The 16,524-nt window shown below is 38.2% G+C and overlaps 1 protein-coding gene across 1 annotated transcript in view; it reads right to left on the bottom strand.

Moving 5' to 3' along the window:
* Positions 1-346: 346 nt before the first annotated feature.
* PCSK1 (proprotein convertase subtilisin/kexin type 1) overlaps positions 347-16,524 on the bottom strand; it is a gene marked incomplete at its 5' end in the record, with an annotated part of 18,838 nt that continues 2,660 nt past the window's right edge. The window contains 8 exons of the mRNA XM_010152965.1: positions 347-709; positions 2,420-2,581; positions 4,365-4,498; positions 6,506-6,663; positions 8,181-8,414; positions 9,366-9,472; positions 10,683-10,895; positions 13,135-13,307. Of these exons, the coding sequence (XP_010151267.1) occupies positions 347-709; positions 2,420-2,581; positions 4,365-4,498; positions 6,506-6,663; positions 8,181-8,414; positions 9,366-9,472; positions 10,683-10,895; positions 13,135-13,307 (1,544 nt within the window). The remainder of the gene's footprint in view (positions 710-2,419; positions 2,582-4,364; positions 4,499-6,505; positions 6,664-8,180; positions 8,415-9,365; positions 9,473-10,682; positions 10,896-13,134; positions 13,308-16,524) is intronic.

Here is a 16,524-nt window from a genome sequence, read left to right as displayed (position 1 = left end):
TAAAATAGAGCATTAGGATTTTCAGGGGAATACTATTGCATTTCATGCCTGAAGGGGCAAATCTGCTCTGATGGTAATGAAGAAAGGCTTTGAAAACAGCTATTGCTAAAAAGCATCAGTTTGCTGCCTTATCCTCCAACACCCGTTTTTCCCCTTCCCTGATATATGTATTACATATGAAGCAATCAAAGCAGCAATCACACAACTAGAGCATACAACAGACTTCTGGAAAAAAAACCCAAACAAACAACCAAACAAAAAAAAACCCCAACCAAACAAACAAGAAACAACCTACAGGTGGGGTGGCGAGAATGAATATTTCCAACTCAGTACCAGACCCTATAGTTTAGTTTCCTTCACTTATAATAGCAACCAAGGCTTGCAGCAGTCTATCATCTCTATGTTTGTATGGTTTGGCATTGTAAAAAAGATCAACATAGTCACTGTATAGACTCTCTTCTGAGTCTCTCAACTGTGAGGGCTTGTTTAATTTTTCAAGGGCTTGATAGAAGTGTTCATATGGAATATTTAACTTTTCACTTGCAGTCTTCTTTGGCAGTTGCTTCTGAGCCATCTGTCTGCTAAAAGCACTTCGCAGTAAATGTAGCATAGCCTCTGATGGGATTTTATCTTCTGTTTTGTCACTGCTACTGCTGGTATCTTTTGTGACTTGGGGTTTTTCACTCAGGTTTTCCTGTGTGGTATGGTCCTAGAATACAGATTAGCATAAAATACATTAGATGTCAATGAAAAACTGGCTGGAGTAAGATTTTCTCTAACTAGTGACTTCCATCTATGTGTGGGTAGATACTGGTTTTTTTAATTCAGGAGTGTACTGGGAGGAGGTAGAGAAATGGGGAGCAAAGCTGAGCCCAGAAAGAAGAGTGGGGTAGGAGGGGGAAGGATTTTTAAGATCGGGTTTTGTCTCTCATTGTCCTACTCTGATTTGATTGGTAACTAATTAAATCTCTTTTTCTTCCCCAAGTCGACTCACCATGACCATAACTGGTGAGTGATCCCTCCCTGTCCTTGTGTCAAGCCATGAGCCTTTTATACTCCCTTCTCCTCATCCCACCAAGAGAAGGAGTGAGCAAGCAGCTGTGAGATGCCAAGTTGCTGACTGGGCCTAAACCATGACAAGGAGGCATGTAGTATCTAGACAAGAACTAGACCATTATACACCAAACCAGACCATCAAAAGGACTATATTGTATAAAACATCAAATCTGCCCACAACGTAATTAGTTATAAAACCAGATCGTGCATAGGCAGGATACAATGCATCATTTTATAGCAAGATTTGTCCCCATCTTAAGAGATATTTCTGGTCATACTGTAGGAGACAGCTCCTCAGCAGTCTAACTGCAGGAAGTATATGCAGTGGTGATGGCAGCTCCGACTGTGCCACACACCCTTATGAAAACGACTGAAGCAATGATTCCATAAAACCTTCTCTGTAGATGAACTGAGAAAAGACAGTGAAGTATGGCTAATGGGTGGCATGATGTATATCTTGGAAACTTTGGAAGACTAATGCCAGATACAGTCAGTGAGAGGCATGATCTCGTTTCAACAGTGCCTATTATGCCTCCCATACTGACACAGTAGGATGTGGCTGCATAGCTTTCTTATTTACACTAGGATTGTCTTTCTAACTGAATACTTGTTTTACCTTTGTCTGGTTTTTTATTATGTCCACCAATCTTCTCCTACAGTACCTTCTGAACCCACTTCTACTTTCTTCCAATTTATATTCTTCCACATGACTGTGGATACTTGTTTAATGAATTTTAAAGACCACAGTCACGTCTCCCTCAATCTCCTCCTTCACAACCTGGCTGTGGAAGGTTAATCTCTCTCTATTTTATGGATAACCTAATTACTTAATGGGGAGACAAATTGATGTGATTAATAAAGTATTCCAAATATGATGAAATAATCAAGTATTGTGAAAACGCACAATGCTACCATCAAATGCATCCCAAAACCCACTGTCACTCTCAGAAGCATAGAGCATGTTTAGAGCAGTCTACCTGAAAGGTAAAGAAGGGGTGACAAAGGAGCTAGCACCAACAAATCCTCTTGACTAAACTTTCTGAATCAGTGAGTCCCTAATTTTTGCCATGTCTTTTGTTACTAACTTCCTTCCAAACTCCCTGGAAGCACTCCAGCAGGCAAACCTCCTCTTGGAAATTACACTTGTTCTCACTAGAATTACAGAAATGTTGGCATATGAAAACAGAGATAAATAAAAGCATCAGTTGTTGACATGGACACAATTACAATACACAATTCAGAAGCAGTCAGAGGCTAGATGAAATTAATACAGAATGAATGTGTCTTCTTACTAGAAAAAAAAACCCCACATTTTCTTATGAATCGAAAAATACATAAGGAAAAAAAATTAATGTAACACTACCTCTACAAAGTCTGTCATCTTCTCCACTCCTCTTCTGTCATTCTGCACAGCATTGTAGGATGTGTATACACGTGGCTGCTTCATATGCTCAGGCTGGGTAGCAGTGCCATGCAAAATCAATTTCCAATTTACAATACTTCCTTCATTTTGTATTCTTCTGGACTAAAGGACAAGCATGGCATTAGCATAGGTTCTCAGGCCATAAGAGAAAGAAACAGGACACTTAATTGTAAAGAACACAGAAGTGACTAAAATAAATTGTAAGTGTTTCAATAGATAAATTTAGACAATGATCTATAAACACCAAAAGACTTGATAAATTAGAGAGAGAGAGATCAACAAGTGGGATTTAATACAATGGCTTAACTACTCCAATATTCACATTTTGATGCAACATAATTATTAATTAATCATGTAAGCACCCATGGAATTTTGTCATAATACAGAATGCTAAAAATTACCGAAGTAGCCTTTTATTAGCAGTTGTTCACTAAGCCATTCCTTGGCAACTTCCTCACAAAAGTTACCATTGGACTAGTAATTTGGAATAATCTTTTGTAGTGGTGTACAATTGCAATCTGAAACAGACTGTGGAAGCAAGCAACAAATGCGCTGTTCATTTGTTTGGGCAGCAGCTTCTGAATAGTAGAAAATAGAACAGAGAAGTACACAATGAAACTTGATTTTACCAAAACCTCTTTCAGAATTTTTGTTCAGTCATTCAGTGAACAGTTGAAGATCTTCTTCTCTATTAGAAGTCTATACCAAAGTTTACATACACAGTTTACATAACAGCTAAATTATGAGTAACTCTGCATGGGAATTTGTAATTTCAGTTAGGGTCATTAATGTGGAAACTTATGTAAGGAATCACAAAACCCTACAAGGTGAGGAAAGACTGCATTACCTCTAGAGGAGAAAAAGCCTGGTTTATTGTAACATTCAGGAGCCTCTCACTTGAAAATGGAAAATGAGAGATAATTACAAACAAAATGTTCTTAACTTCATTCCAAAAAATCCATTATATTAATTACAAAGAGCACGGTATCTGTAACCATGAGGTTATCTATAAGCCTGCAGTATTAACACTACATTGTTGATAATAATATTTACTTCTACTGCCTTGTCCATCTGCTTAATACTTGGCATTATCCTCCTGTTTACAATTTGAGGCCAATAGAGGCTGGAGGCTCAGTGTCTGATGGGAAGCATTCAGTTGCTGGCAGGATCTGACCCCTAATGACAAGCTTATTAACAGATGGCTTCAATAAAATTCTCCAGATATGACTGTGCTTGATCACTCTCTCTTTGAAAAGAATGATTTTTCATCTGCATATCAAGCAGCGTCATTTCAGTGTCTCGCTGTTGTAATCCATATCCCAGGGTGGTTTCAGTAAACTTATTTCATATCTGTAGATTTCTTGGCATCCTTAAATGTTGATCAGCAGTAATTATTCTAAGAAAGAAGTTAGGGAATAGTATACACCAGAATAGCTTTCTGAGGTCACTAGAAATTTAAAAGGTTTTGAGGTAATGAAAATTACGCACATGCACCAAGAGAAGACTAGATCTATCCTGTCTTCTTTTCTGCAGAAAAACCTAATTTGCAGTTAATCGTATGTTAATTCAATTACATATTTCACTCCATGAATCACAGAAAATTATATTAAGGGATTTCTGTCAGTGACATACAGTGTGTAAAAAACATAGGCATGAAATTTTATTGACAGGTACATTTCAGTGAAATGAGGATGATCCTTTGCATTTATGTGAAAAACAAGAAAATTGGACCTTATCTTTTTCTTTAATCTTTAATCCAGATGGATATTTAGTGTAAATAAACTCTTGTACCTTTTTTAATGAGAAGACTCACTATTCAGCATGCTTGGTAGTAGTTAGTGATCATTTTATCTGTGTTAGCTTCCAAACATACAGACATACTTACCACATCAGTAATTCTTAAAACCCAGGTGCCTGTTGGATTCTCTCCCCATGTGTGAACAGACATGAAGTCCCAGTTCTTAAAGCCATTAGGTGATTTATCTCTCTCTCTCTCAGCCAGTAAGACAGTGCTGGTCCCTGTGTCAGTGCAAGATCAACAGTAGTGGTTGTTTATACATGTTAGCTTTTACTTTTCACATGGCTCAGCTTGCACACTGCCTAGTGCACAGGTAACCTGGAAAATACACTATTTAACAGTGGCTTGTGGAAAAGGAAACATACTATCTCTGACCAGCTGTTCCTTTAATTATTTTCACTGTGCATTTAAGGGGATAAAAACTACACATTTGGTCACATTAAGAAGGTACATCTTGCCTAGTGTTCAATCTCTAACACAAAAAAGTAGTGTGCACATAAAGAACCATAAGAAAGAGAGGTCACGCTCAACCAGTATTTGCCACTGATGAACCATTCAGAAAACTTCCAAGATGGAAGTTTTGAAAGCAAACCAGCTCACACAGTATTGTGAAACCAAAGCCTTAGCATGAATTCATCACTGTTTTTTTTTCTTTGTTTGTTTGGTTTTTTTGAGTGGATGTAAATTTTTACAGCCTGGAACTCCAACGGGGTGAAAAGCATTTGCATTGTTGTTATTGCTATTACAAAAATGCCGCAGTTCATAAAGTATTTCTGCAGAAGAAGAGATTCTATTGAACAGTAGGAAACTTGTTGTGCCTGTTTACATATAAGGAGAGAGCAAGGGAGTTAATTTTACAAAATAAGGACCAGAGAAGCCCCAGAGAGTCTGACCACAACCTATAAATACACTTAAAGGTAACACCATAAATGTAGAAAAGGAATGACATACATTTGGTAGTACTGTTTCTTGGGAAAGTGGAAAACCAGCAAGAACGAAGGGAAAGAACAGTTTAACCATGACAGCAACATGATACACTAGTAGAGGCAGTAGCACTTGACTCTTGCTACCTCAGCTAAACCCACAGAAATATACAGAAATATGAAGAACGTATTACTATAGTCTGTCTTTCAAAAACGGGTATTTTTCCAAGATTAAGCTGTGCTTCACACATATTAGCAATAGAACAGTGTCTTAAATGGAAATACCTCTATAAAAGCAGAATGAGAGCTACTGTTTCTATCATCTCCATGATGCACCTAGAGACAGTACCTATATTTACTCCCGAACTAAAACTTAATCTAAGACCAAAATAAATTTGACAATTCCACCAAGAGTCAAGGATAAAAGACCTCACAGCAACTTTGGTCCCATAAGGAAAAACGTAAATTTAGAAGAGGAAGAATTACATGTAGGCTTAAAAGGAATTCCAGACAGGTTAGGGTTCGGAAATAAAGTGTAGGTACAGCACCCTAACCCTGCTCTTTAGTGACATCCTGCAATAATGATATGAACAAGGCTCTACTGGTTCATTATCTGTGAATTATCTGTGAAAAAAGATTACTCTTTAATATCAGTAAATTTGATTAGCCTGGTGTTTAAATTCACACCTGAAAGCTGGGCTGTTTTTTCTATTAATACCAGTTGATCTAACAGATCTTGCTCTCTAGAAAGTTGTAGATACTCATTCTCCTTCCTTATTTTTTCCTTCTCCTTATGGTGTTATTTCCGTGTATTGTCAAGATAGCTTGCCATATTCTAGCACATTTAGTACGGATGTACTAAGGTGCCTAACAGACATGGTGTTTTTAAATACAACAATGGGGAGACAAAGTTACATGGAATCTAGGGAATCAGATCTCCTGTTTTCCATTAATTTGTTAAATCACAGTCAGGCTGATAAGCTCTACTGAACTGTAATTCATTGTCTGACAGAAACTCTGTTTTTAAAGGTCCTGTTGCCAGGACAAAAACATATGGGAAATGATGCCTTCATTTTCTGAAGCATGATTTTCAAACCTCTTCTAACAAAAATAACCCAGAACACATGAAGAGTTGAAAGGGGTTTCAGAGGACCAGTTCTCACACTCACCAGCTGGAGGTTACTTGATTTGTTTAATGATATATTAGCTCTTTTTAACTCACTGAAGAAAAAAGAGGTGTTTTTTAATGACATAAATATTACACACTACAGCAACACAAACAAAGCATGTCTTTGCCTCCCATACCTGATGGAGACACTAGAGTAACATGAAGATCACCTCTACGGGAATACTCAATCGTTGCCTCAAGCTGCACATGCTCCAGAGATGCAATGAAGTTTTCTTGACCCTCGCAGGCTTTTGTGGGAATTTCAATGATGACTTCTTCATTTGCTCTTAATAATCTGGCAAAATTGCAGAAGTTCTGATTACTCACAGAGATTTTTGATTCTGGATCATTATGTGACAAACAAATTACATATTTAACACCCATTTTACAATTATGAAAAAGAAGGAAGTAAAGACAAATTATACTTTTTTTTTTTTTTTGAATGCTCCAGTAAAAAACATGAGAAGTTCTGGAAGCACAGATAATACTCAAATGGAAGAAGTGATAGGCACTGCCTAAGACAGACTTGTGCAACACACCCTGGAAGCAAGCAATCAAGTCTGACAATCAAGGGTTTGTCAACATTTTGTTACCCCTCAGAGACTACCAAAAAAACAGTCTTTGCAGGCAGCAACATCACATGACTGTATCACACTTACAGGTAGTGCCTCATTCGAATATCCAGAGGAGTTGTTATGGAGTTAAAATACTGCAGCAAGCATAGCTGTTTTAACCCATTGTAGTCAATGCCATTTCAAGAAAAAACGAAAGCGCTTACATCTTCTGCACATTCTCTGTACAAAGAACTACTGCGCATAGCTTTCTCTGCACAATTTCCATTGCTTCTAATAAGAATGGGGTATCTAAATCTCCACATAAATAATTCTAAACTCAGAATCTTGGGATCTTTGTTTTTATAGTGTAACATAAAGGATGGCAATAAAAATATATAAACACCAAGTATTACACACATCAGTACCAGATCAGCACTCTGTGTAAAGGGGAGAGCTCATAAAAGCAAATTGACACTAAAATAGCATAAATAATAAGGTTACCAAGCACTGACACTCCAGAAGACTGTAATATATTTCTACAGACAAGATTTTTGGTGCGCTCACACAGTATAATTTTGATCCTTGAAATATCTGCATTTTTTCTAAACAACAAATCCATAAGTGAACAAGCAGAGACAAAAACAGTCCAGATACCCCTACTGATTAGACAGCTTAGTGACTAATTAGAACTTCTCTGTACGTTGAGCTGTTTAGGCTCACTATGCTGGGAGCACTTGTGAATGTGGCTATTAAGTTTTTTCAGTAGCATTTGAGAGGCTTAAGCTTCATAAGAGACGTGCTATGGATGTGACTAAAGCTCAGTATATCACCTTGATTTCAACATATACTATGCCTGTCATGGGAGAAGAATTCTTAAGACCAATTACAGATTTAAAAAAAAAATGCTGGGAGACTTTGGTATCTTTTTATTCATCTTCAGATAGTAGTATAAACATTCATATCTTCTCTGATTGGGTTCAGTCTCACAGCATCATCCATCGGATATGCTGGCAGCAGAAGCAGACAAGAAGTCTTATTCTTTGTTAAGGCTTTATGCTAGTAAGTTCCATCAGTCTTAACACTAAAAAAAGGAAGCAAGCAAATGCTCTTGACTGCTCCTGAGGAATATAGTAAGGCAAAACTAAGTTAATCAAAAGAAATCTCTTAAGTCTGGTTTAGAGCAACCTGTGCAGAATACTATCCTTCAGGCTATTCTAAGATAGACATAAGCTTAGTTACTGCTAACACAAATGCTCACCTTGGTTCAAAGCTTTTGTCTTTGACAATACACTCTCTCTTTTCTGGTACACCCTTCCATCTTTTGAGATCAGCTAAATCGACCAATGCATTGGCATTGAGTAGTCCAAACCCAAACCGGCTGTTGACCATCAGTCCTGCTCCATTCTTTTTCCAGCCTGGATTTCCAGCCAGTGGATCGTATTCTGAGGTCCACACCACCAAGTGCTGCATATCCCTCCATGTTAGGTTTGGGCTGTTGAGAAAGTGTTCCTGGTTAATTTTTTTCAGGGCTATCTATGCTTTTTCTCTCTATTTCTAGTCAGTAACAAAACACACTTTGAATGTATATGGGCACATCATTATTTTAAAATATATACCATGTCACATGCTTAACCTTACAGTAGTTCTCCAGGTAGTCAAGATTTCTGTGTAGATGAAGAATGGGTATCTAGAAAGATGAGTTCAATTCTTCAAAATTATTCAGGTATCTAAAGTTAATTAGCAAAACTAGCACTTGTCATGGGACCTGGACTTTGAATATTCACTGGATACTTCTATCTGTGATTAACTCTACCCTTTAAAATATGGTCCTAAGTATCATGGCTTATGGCATCAAAGAAATACGCAATAGGAAATGGAGCTGAACGCTCTTCATTCAAGTACTAAGCCTACACCTTTGTTCCTGAGTGTTTTACGTGAAAAAGACACTGCCCTGTCCTGTCCTTTCTTATCCTCTCTAAGTCATACATTCCAACTACCAGTGCTGCAGGATCTGAACCTGCCTGGTCAGACAGTCAAGCCTGGGTACCTTCCATTTTGTGTATCATCACGTGTTCTGTAAACTGACTAAAGACCTAATTTAAATCCCTTCAACCTATTGTCTTCAAATTATCTTTTCCTGGTATGTGTGCAGCCGCACTGTTTTTAAGTCCAGCTGAACAGATTTCAGTAACAAAAACTGTTGCCAATGCACAAAATGGCATAAAATTTCTCAGATATCATGTTTCACTTCATGTTGCTTTTTCTTTGCCAGGAAGGTGTTGAGGCAAGTAGCTGCTTATTTTTGTCATCAGGCTGAGCAGACCTGACTGACAAAAAGTGGAGATGCCGCATGAGATAGTGCTTCTTCAAATAGATAACATTTCAGGGAAGATGGTGGCGTGGCCGAGAGAGGAGTTTCAAAGGTAATTATGTGAGATCTTACTTTGCTTTTTCTACCAGGGCTAGAGCAAAAGTCCCTGCTGCCAGTGGTGCAGATGCAGAGGTCCCAGTGTGAGTCTCTGTACATTCATTGTGAAGATCAGCACTTGTCTGACAGAAAAAGAAAGGAAAAAAAAAAACCAAAAAACCCCAACCAAACCCAGATTACATGAATAAACAGTTGTAAATACAGTCATATCCACACTCACAAACATAACCATGTATCCTTTACTTGGTGCATACTAATACATTCCTCACCAGCAGAAAAAGTGATGGATGTTTAAGTCCATTCATATTTCAATCCACTCTTTTTACCTCAACTGTAATTTCTGCATCAAAATTTTATGTGTTGGAAAAAAATATTACCACACTGAGTATCTTATTTTATTCTAAGGTTTCACAATAAGTGTTTCAGGCTTACTAGTGAATCATAAAAGCAGATCATTGTGTTGGGCCTAGAACATTTAAAATTACTGCTTGCTTTAAAATTACTCACAGGATTTGTATTGGTGTTCTGCTCCCTCTTCAGTAGAAGAACCATAATTTGCAATGAAACACCTGTTTTGTTTGGAAATTAAATACCAAACTCATCTGCCCATGTATCTACACCATGTATCATTCACCATGAGAAGAAGCCACTTCAGAAGGACTGATCTCCTGGATAACGTGGAATTACATTGTTTCAATACCCATCAGTGTAGTTCACTGCAAAATTTGCATCTACCTGGGCTGAACAGAAATTATAGCTACTTCAACATTATTTTGTTGCAGCCATTTTCTTCAGTACAAGTTATTTCTTGCACAGTTAATGAAGGCACACAGGCTACTCTGCATGCTTGCTGAGTGCCTTTTACAGGTTTGGAATCGCTACTGCTGGTGTTGTAAGCAGGAAGTCAGGGGCTGACAATTTTACAAAAGCTAATGGCAGGGTGTATCAGAGCTACTGAGTCGTATGGTACACTAATTTCAAAAGTTCTTTATCCTCTTATTCTGAATCTCACTTCATCTGCCCCTTCTGAAGAATGGGGCCATACCAAACTTCCTGCAGACTCCTGTCACACACAAACAACAACTTCAACATGCTGATTTAACTGCACTGACACAATGATTTTGTTTAGGCGTCACTTTACAGTAGATGATGTTCTAGGAATACCATCACTTTCTGGATTACAAATCCCTCAGTGTTTCAAGGCAAAAGCACTAAGCATATAACACAGAACATAAGCAAGCACTTGAAACCAAGCATTTAAGAACTCTCACTTGTTATTCGCATATATAATACATTTCTATGTTTGTTCTGAATCTGGTAAAAACAACCTACAATTCTTTGGTCAGTATAATCCCCACTGCTGTATGCTGTGGCCAGAGTTGAAGAGCACTTCTCTGCATACCACGGAGAAAGGCCTTGCTGAGAAGCACTGCTAATGGAGATAGTGTAGATACTATCAGTGTAACCATCACAGTCGCAGTTGTCACCCTGACGGCCTCCGTTCCCAGAAGCCCAGACGAAAATGGAACCTTTCCCATTTCGGCCCTAAAGAAAATAGAAAGGAGCGGTTATTAAAGAGATTTCAATCTCTGAAATATATTCTTAACAACTCCTTCCCCACAAAAACCCTAACACATCAAACATTTTCAGGTAGAAAAGGACAATCTTCCATAGCACTGTAGACAACAGAAGAAACCAACAGCTGTTTGAAGTATGCTACCTTACACCCTAAAGTACATCTCTTAGTTCTGCTGCTCTAGCTTTGGTGTTCCAGGTACAGAAATTTTCCTCAGAATAGGCTATTAAGTTAAAAAACAGAGTCTGTACAACAGGTAAGTCTTCCCACATGTTGATGTTTAGGTTCTGAACATTTCTAGGAAAAATGCCCATTTTTCTAAGCAATGGCAAGTTTCTCAGGGTTTATTTCACTTGCCTTTCCTGTAATCACAGACGTCTGGGTAGGCAGTGTGAATGATGTATGTGATACGACCTTTCTACCAATTTATTTTTTTTAAGGACGCCTTTCACGGTTAGCAGTGCCTTGCTGAAACATTGAAGCACCAAGCACATCTAATAAAAAATGCTCCTTTCTTTTGCAAATCTGTGGACCAGCACCACTCGTCCCCAGACATAACCATGTTCATTCCCTGCTCTGGTCTTCAGTGTGTAATGAAGGAGCAGCAGCTAACAACTGATGCTGACAGCATGTAAACCATCACAGATATCATAGAAGAAGCAAGTATCATCACCCTGTCCAGTCTTAAGCTGTGCTAGTCCTTCAGACAAAAAAATCCATTCTATGTGAAGAGTAAAAGTTCATATGTTGTTCTTTAACAGTATACGTACATTCATTGGAAACAGCAGCTGAAATACAGATTTTTATCATCCCGCTCAGATGAGATTTGAAGTTACACATGCAAGTGCTAAGATATTTGCAGCACTTAGAACATTAAAAGAAAAGAAAGCTGTACTCTTTGTGATACAGCTGCTAAAACGGGAAGGACAAGCCACATCAGTTACAGAAAATGACAGAGTATCTTCCTTTAAGAATAAAGGCTGTAGTCCAAGAAAGCACTGCTATATGTAAATAGGTGCTTTGATTTCACTTAGAGTGTTACTAATGCATCTGCAATGCTTAAGGCTAAGCAATGAAGGCATCAGGGATGAAAGCCATTGGCAATCCCAACTCTGGCTGATTTCAAGCAGAATGAAAACCACCCAGGCCCTTGCAAAAGGAGGGCTGACAAATTAATGGGTAAATTTGCTCTCCTTGAGAAATAAAACAAGTTTTAAAAAAGATATATTCTTAACCAAATAACCTGCATTTTCAGAGTAGGATCACTGCACTTTGGATCCTTAATTACTGCCTTAACTGTCTCTCTTACTGCCTACCTATGGACTTAGATCTCTGTTTATCACCAAGCCCACTTCTCTGTCTCCATTCTTCCCTGAGAGTGTTTGTCAGCTGTCAGACTCGTCTTTCTTCTTTTCTCCTTCTGTCTGCTAATGTTAACCGCCCTTTTCCCAAAATCTTCTTCCGCTTTGCTTCTGTCCTTCAAGCTTTCCTCCACTTCTCTCAACTCCTGCCTCTGATTCAGTCTTCCTCACTATATTAGCACCTGTTCATCTTTAGATACCTTTTCAACCCACTGTCAAGAGCAGGAGTATTTTATCAATACATCCCCAGCAGCTCTCAGTTTGCACTCTACTTATCATCCAACCAAACCTAAAGAGGATAACATAAGAAAGAACTGTAAAAACACTGCTTCCAATACTCTTAATCATGCATTTTTACTGTCTTCATTTTAATTGGATCATGATACACACCAATTTATAAACTAATGCAATTAACATAACATAAGCCCATCCACATGGTGCTAAAATGCATCACAATTTAATCCAGCAAAATATTCACAAAGCAGAAATTTTGTATTAAATTTTATAGGCTTTCAGTGCAGAAATCCAACTACTGCTCAGTGCAAAACAAGCAGCAGAGAAGGGTGACGGTAGCATGAGACAAAGGCAGCACAGGATGGCAAAAGAAAGCTTAACTGTGGAGAATGGCAGCTGAAAACCAGTTTAGAAAGCCCTAATGGAACTTTTTTAAAAGTCCTGTTCTGGCTGGTAATTTCTCTGACTTGCATTATTAAAAATTTATCTTCTCCTTTTCAAATATGTTTGAGAAAAGAGAGCATAAACCATTTTCATTTCTTCCCTGATACCAACCATTTTAAAATCCTGTTCTTTGTCACATTTTACTGTATCTTTCTCTTAAGTAGCATACCTCTTTTATCCCATACTCAAAAGCCTTCTGCGCCAGCCTCCCAGGTCCCTCCACAGTTTTACCATCATCATTAGGGCCCCAGCTTGCACTGTAAATATCCACATGTTCTGGATTGAAACCGATTGAACTGGCTTCAATAGCATCTGTGACTATTCCATCCAGCATACGTATACCTTAACAGAAAAAAAAAAAACCAAAAAACAAAAAACAAGCAGACTGGGTTTACCTTCTGTTCCTCCTTCTTTGTCTTTGTTAAATGAGTGTAAAGTTTCCAGCAAAATTGATCTGTAACTATTGTAACCACAGCCTACTGCTGTTCATGTAAGTAACACAGAGGACAGTTTGAGTCAGTGTGAAACAATAAGCTTACTGCAAAGCTCAGTGCTCTCTACAAACATTAAAAAAACAACCCTCTTAAATCTTGGTTGCCTCTTATTTACACCTTTCTGTCTTTTTACAGAGATCCAAGATCATGTTTTGCTTACTATCCCTGCTTTTTCTTATTGCTTAATCTCTAACGAAGACTTCTCAAATCTCTAGCATGTCTCTAAAATGAAATACGTTTTATCCACATTACTTTTATGTTTAAGATTTCTAAGAGTTTTAGTTCAAAGACATAGTTCTGAATGTTCTCACTTTGTCCTCACAGTCATTAAGGTTTCGCTGTCTTTGTGACTCTAATATTTCACTAGCTCGTCAATCTTCACCACAAGAAATTCTGACTGTTGTTTTACTGCCCTGTTTTTTCTACTCTGAGCAATCCAGAGATGCTAGCGATATCTAGCCATTAATATTTTATTTGGAACTGCATGATCTAATCTTCAGAGCAAGCCTATTCTCAGTAGTACTTAAAATTCAGTGGCAGACAGCGTTTCGTCTGCACTGGATCGCTCGCTCTGCAAATCCCTGGCTCTGCAGTAGGATTGCTACCACTGTCCACTACTGGGGGAGGATAGAAATAGCAGAAGTCTGGCAAACTTCCCACTATGGCATGGCTCTCCCGGCAACAGCAGCAATATAAGAGCCACAGGAGTCACGATTTAGCCTCTGTTTTCAAGCAATAAAAATGTCTGGGTTGTCTTGAACTTGGCCAGTTAGTACTACAGCAGCTGCACCATTACTGACAGTTGGTGAATTATGAGCACTCATTTTCTAGTATTTTCCACAAAATGGGGATCTTTCCAAAGTGCAGCAGGGAAAATGAGGTCATTCTGTTAAGAAAAACACCCACAACAAAAACCAAACTCAACCTCATCCTTGCAGCTTAGTCTTTTTCTTTTTTTTTAATACTATCAAGCAGAGAAAAAAAGACTGTAAGCATAATTCTTTTCTCAAATGGCTGGCCTCTAAGACTGGTAATATCTCCGAGATAAAGCTGGGCTTTACCATTTCATATTAATTGATGGCAAAACCAGACAATGGAGTCACTCTGCTCAACCACTGCTACTCCACTATCACTCACAACACTGGAAAAAGAATCAAGGTATATATGTTCTTCAGGTACTAAAAACAACACTTACCATAGATAGGCTTAAACTTGTAATATTTTGAATACTCATTTTTCTGTTGGATCAGAATTTTGAAATTCTCTCATACCATCACGCTGTGAGCAAAGATCTGTCTTTGTGGAAACGACTGCAAGTTCCGGGTGTTATTGCAACACATAATGAGATACTGGGAACGCAGAGAGTAGCGTACAGGTATTTCCCACAGAAGAAGACAAAGCCAGATGAGTAACACAGATAAATAATGTAATAAGGAAGAAAATAAGAACACTGACAACACACTGATGAAAACAGTTCAAGGAAAAAAACCTCACTGTCTTGTCTTTAAGATCTCCAGAAATCCTGCTTGTTTAAGTCAACTCATGGATTGGATGACTTTAGTTACATTTCCCTAAGCATATTCCAATTACATCCTCTCACATAAGCTCTTTCCTATTCTTGCACATGCTTGCTCCCATCATCAGTCCCACAAAATCAAAGGGCAAAGTCCAAGGTAGTTTCAGACACGTAGATGTATCTGCCTGGCAGAAGGCTATTTTTAGCAACATGTCACAGTGCGGGGACTCTGAGCCCAGTCCTTTGTAAAATGGAGCTTCTTAATCATTTGATTTCCATGGCAGCACCAGAGGAATGTTATAGCACAGTGCTACGGTTAGGTATGCAAGAGTATATATTCACTCTGCTTTACACCAAAGGTGATCAATACACACGCATTTCTTCGCTTTATCCAGAACGAGAGTGACTGTTAAAGCACACTGAAAGGTGTCACCTAGAAAACTGGCATTAAGAAGTATTTCTTCTTCACAGAATGCACAGAAAAGCTTATGGGATTCACAGACACTAAGTACTGAAGACAATAATCAAGTTTTCATAATAAGGACAGGCTTTCATGTGACTATTGAGAACACTCAGAATTATTAAAGTTGGTATCTTCAGGGAAAACAAAAAGATTTTGAATTAAATGTTTTGTTTTAACCTCCAAGGCAAAGTTAAAACAATTTCTGATGCTGAAGGCCACAGAACAAGGTATTCCAAACATCACAACTTCTCTCCCTATAGTAGCTATTGCTGACTATGAGAGAGAAGGCATTGGCTGTAGACCACTGGATTTATCCAGTATGGCAATTGCTACAAGCAAACAGTCACTTAAAGAAGTCATCCAGAACTAATGTCAAATAGAAGTGAGTAATGCACCATTTCATGGATTTAAAAAAAAAAAAAAAAAAAAGAGGAAAAAGCCTGTGAAGAAATTAATCCTGTATGTCTTGGAACATCAAAACGCCTCCCTGTGTTTAGCCACTCCAAATTTATCTGAATCTTTTAAAGACTTTTCCTGTCTTCCATTGCTCTTTGAACATATATTTGTTGGGTCCCTATCTTAATCGTGCTGGTCATATACAACAGCTTAGAATTTCTTTCAACTTCTCTATTCTTCCTCTTCTCCCCACCTAGGTATAAGCAGATTTCTGGGTAATTTGGATTGCTGGACTGCTTTTCCTCACATTTTTCTCTTCTAGACAAATGACCCTGTAGTTTGCATTTGCAAATGAACACAGAGTATATGCAAATAACTATGGAAGAATCTTCTCTGCAGATGCAAGTGCCTTAAAAAAAGTGCACAGCAGGAGTTCAGACATCTTTGAAGCTCCATCCATTTTGCTCTGCTTTGAAAATTTGGCGTCTTCGTCTTATGAGTGACATATTTTATTTAAACAGAGCATGACAGCATAATGCATTATGGCAATGGCAGACTGCAAAGCTGACATCTGCGACAGCTCAGTACTGTAAATGCAAACCTACACACATAAGACTGAAATAGAATCATAGAATGGTTTGGGTTGGAAGGGACCTTAAAGATCATCTAGTTCCAACCCCCTGCCATGGG

Source organism: Eurypyga helias, unplaced genomic scaffold, assembly GCF_000690775.1.
Source record: "Eurypyga helias isolate BGI_N326 unplaced genomic scaffold, ASM69077v1 scaffold2596, whole genome shotgun sequence".
In the NCBI taxonomy this organism is placed as follows: domain Eukaryota; kingdom Metazoa; phylum Chordata; class Aves; order Eurypygiformes; family Eurypygidae; genus Eurypyga; species Eurypyga helias.
The sequence above is the reverse complement of the archived record's forward strand: the minus strand, read 5'-3'. Positions and strand labels throughout refer to the sequence as shown.